We start from the raw sequence: 2958 nt of genomic DNA on the forward strand, positions 1-2958 counted from the left end.
GTCCCTGCCGCTGGTGCCTGCTCCCTTCTCCCGGGGGCCCCGGGAGCAGCCTCGGGACACGGTTTGCTGGCCAGCTGCCACCCCAGGCCCCTCGCCCTGCTCGCCCTCTAAAGCCCCTTTGCTGCGCTCTGTCTGCAGGATCCCTGGTGACATAGATGAAGTCAACGCACTGAAGTTGCAGGTGGACCAGTGGAGGATCCCGAGCAGCCTCAGTGACCCCAACATCCCAGGTACGGGAACGTGGCAGCCGCGTGTGCTGCAGCCTCGGCGGTGCTGCAGTGTGAGGGGAAGGTGCAGGAGCAGCCCGGGTGAGCTGCTCCTGGGGACACGCACGAGGCTGTTCTCACCAGCTGGGTTTTCGTTCTGTTGCCTTTCCACTGCTCCTCCAAGGACTGCCTGTAGAGAAAACCCTGGGGGCAGCGGGGGAACCTCTGTCTCCCGCTGGCTCTGGCGCAGTAAGGCTGTGCAGGCTCCGCAGCACGGCTGGGAGTCGCACAGCAGCAGTGCTCTAGCTCCAAGGGCTCATTGTCCTCTCCTTTAGGCAGAGCCTAAAGCTCCCAGAGCCGCTGCCTGCGGGAAAGAAAAGAGCCAGTGTTTCCCTCTAACTGGCCAGTTTGGCTGCCCGAGAGTTTCAGAGCCAGAACCAAAACAAGGTGGAACAGCACAAGTGCAGAATCCCTTCTCTGCCCTCTGTTTCCTGAGGCGTAGAGTCTCGCTGCCGAGTGTACCTCTGAAGGTGGCGGGGAGGTAACTGGAGCTGTTCTCATGTGCCCTGCTTTGTGCCCAGCCTCTCTCCTCAAGCTCTGGTATCGGGAGCTGGAGGAGCCCGTGATCCCCCAGCAGTTCTACACAGAGTGTATCAGCAACTACGAGAACCCCGACGCTGCCGTGGCCGTGGTGCAGCTCTTGCCGGAACTCAACAGACTGGTGCTGTGTTACCTCATACACTTCCTGCAGGTAGGCAGCGCCCGCACCCACACCCTGCTGTCGGCTGGGAGCCTGGAGCACGTGGGCACTGTTGGTGGGACAGCTGTGGCGGGCCATCGGCGGGGCTTTAGGACCTCTCACCAGTATTGAAGGTGGGATTGATGGAGGGGCTCTGCTGTCCTTGTCCTTATGGGAGCAATGAACTGTGTTCCTGGTCTTGTAGAAGGTGGGGCTGGTCCCAGAGGGTGACATCTGCAAGATGTTCCCTGTCTGCTGAGGCTCCCACGCTGTCGGCTGTGTCAGACTGTAGTGGTCTGCCTTCTCCTCTGGGAGTGTGGCTGCGGGGACATTGTCCTTCAGGGAGATCACACCTCTGCTCTCCTTGCGCCTCTTCTCAGGCCACATGTTTGGAGTCACTCGCCTTTTCCCCTGCTCCAGCTGAATGTCTTCTTATTATCTGCAGATCTTTGCTCAGCCATCAAATGTGGGCAGAACGAAGATGGATGTGAATAACCTGGCCATGGTGATGGCTCCCAACTGCCTGCGCTGCCAGTCTGACGACCCTCGCGTTATCTTTGAGAACACACGCAAAGAAATGTCCTTTCTTCGCATGCTGATAGTGCACTTGGACACGAGCTTCATCAAAGGGCTGGTTTGAGCCACTGGCCCTGGGGTCCAAAACATTGCTGTGGGGAGTTGCTGGATGCCCAAAGTCTTCTCCCCTCCACTTAGGTTTCTTCCATTGTTCTTGCTATTGTCACGCCCAGGGTTACCCCCTGGAGCGTCTCCCAGCATATGACCTCAAGGACAAGGACTAGACACTCCTGGAAGGCTCGGGCTCTTCAGCAGCAGGAAGTCCTTGGACATGCCAGGCCAGATTCAGTGGTTCCTGGCCTTCCAGAGTGTCAGGGGGCAGCCCTCCTCCTTGGAGCCACAGGACTCGCTGCTCATTGAAAGGGCTGTGACATCCTGAGAAACTGCTACCTGGGACAGCGAGACTCTCCATCTCTCTTCTGGAGGCAGAGTTCGCTTCAGGCAGGAGGACATCACTCCTGTGTGGTGGCATGAGCTGGTCCTGGGGGAGATGCTGCCTCCTTGGGGATAATCTCACTGCTCTGGAGCCAGCCTGGTTCACCTCTGCAGATTCCTGGGAGGCGTGAGAGTTGTTCTGACACCCCACGATGCTGTGGGTAGAGGGGGGTGAAGGTGTGGGGCATTGTCTGAGGCATTCCTTCGAGTGCCCTGGTCAGTAGAAGCTCGTGGCAGCCCAGGGTGAGGAGGTGTTTGAGCCTCTGCTGCTGGTGGCTGGGTAGGCAGACGTCCCTGGCAGGCCGGATCAGCAGTGTCCACCTCACCTTCTCCGTTAGGCAGAGCTCCACGGCAGCATGTGGGACCAGCCCTGTGCTGAGCTAAAACTAGCACCCACCCCGCCATGGGGGCTGGGGACAGGAGGGAGGCCACGCACCCGGCAACAAACAGATAAACACCTTGCACCCTCCTAGCAAGGGCTGTGTCCTTGGGAGGGGTCATCTCCACGGCCCCGCAGCTCCTTTCCTCTTCGGGCAGCGTGAGCAGACACCAGCTTTCCTGCAGCACCTGAGCCCCCGCTCAGAGCAGCCTCCACAGCACCCCCTTTCCCAGACCGCTCTGCCGGGGGCTGAACCCCACTTGTGCCCACCCTCCTGGCTCAGCTGTGCTCCACAGAAATCTGGGCAGGCCCCCATGGTCAGACGTGCCCCTGTGCTTGGATGTTGCCCTCTGGGTGAGGCCGCAGCGTTGGGTGTGCTGGAGAAGCGCTGAGCCAGCAGCTTCCCTCAGGATCTGCAGAGGGGTGGGAAGGGAAGGGGCAGGGGCAGGGCTGAGCGGCTGAGGGGTGGCAGAGCCCCTGGGAGGGGTGGTGTCAGGCGGGCAGCTCCACGCTCTCACCCCTGCGGCTTTCTGTGTCCAGCAGAAGAGGCCCAGTGAGGGCAGCATTTCTGGGGCAGCGTGGGGATCCCCCGCAGCTGTGGGATGCTGCTGCATGTTCTGGAG

The 2958-nt window shown here is 60.5% G+C and overlaps 1 protein-coding gene across 1 annotated transcript in view; it reads left to right on the forward strand.

The window, feature by feature from the left end:
- Positions 1 to 1585, forward strand: part of LOC104499118 (rho GTPase-activating protein 39-like) — a gene marked incomplete at its 5' end in the record, with an annotated part of 17490 nt that extends 15905 nt beyond the window's left edge. The window contains 3 exons of the mRNA XM_010142585.1: positions 139 to 230; positions 788 to 957; positions 1391 to 1585. Coding sequence (XP_010140887.1) covers positions 139 to 230; positions 788 to 957; positions 1391 to 1585 — 457 coding nt within the window. The remainder of the gene's footprint in view (positions 1 to 138; positions 231 to 787; positions 958 to 1390) is intronic.
- Between the last annotated feature and the right edge of the window lie 1373 nt (positions 1586 to 2958).

The sequence above is a fragment of the Buceros rhinoceros genome, unplaced genomic scaffold (assembly GCF_000710305.1).
Source record: "Buceros rhinoceros silvestris isolate BGI_N320 unplaced genomic scaffold, ASM71030v1 scaffold23350, whole genome shotgun sequence".
NCBI lineage: Eukaryota > Metazoa > Chordata > Aves > Bucerotiformes > Bucerotidae > Buceros > Buceros rhinoceros.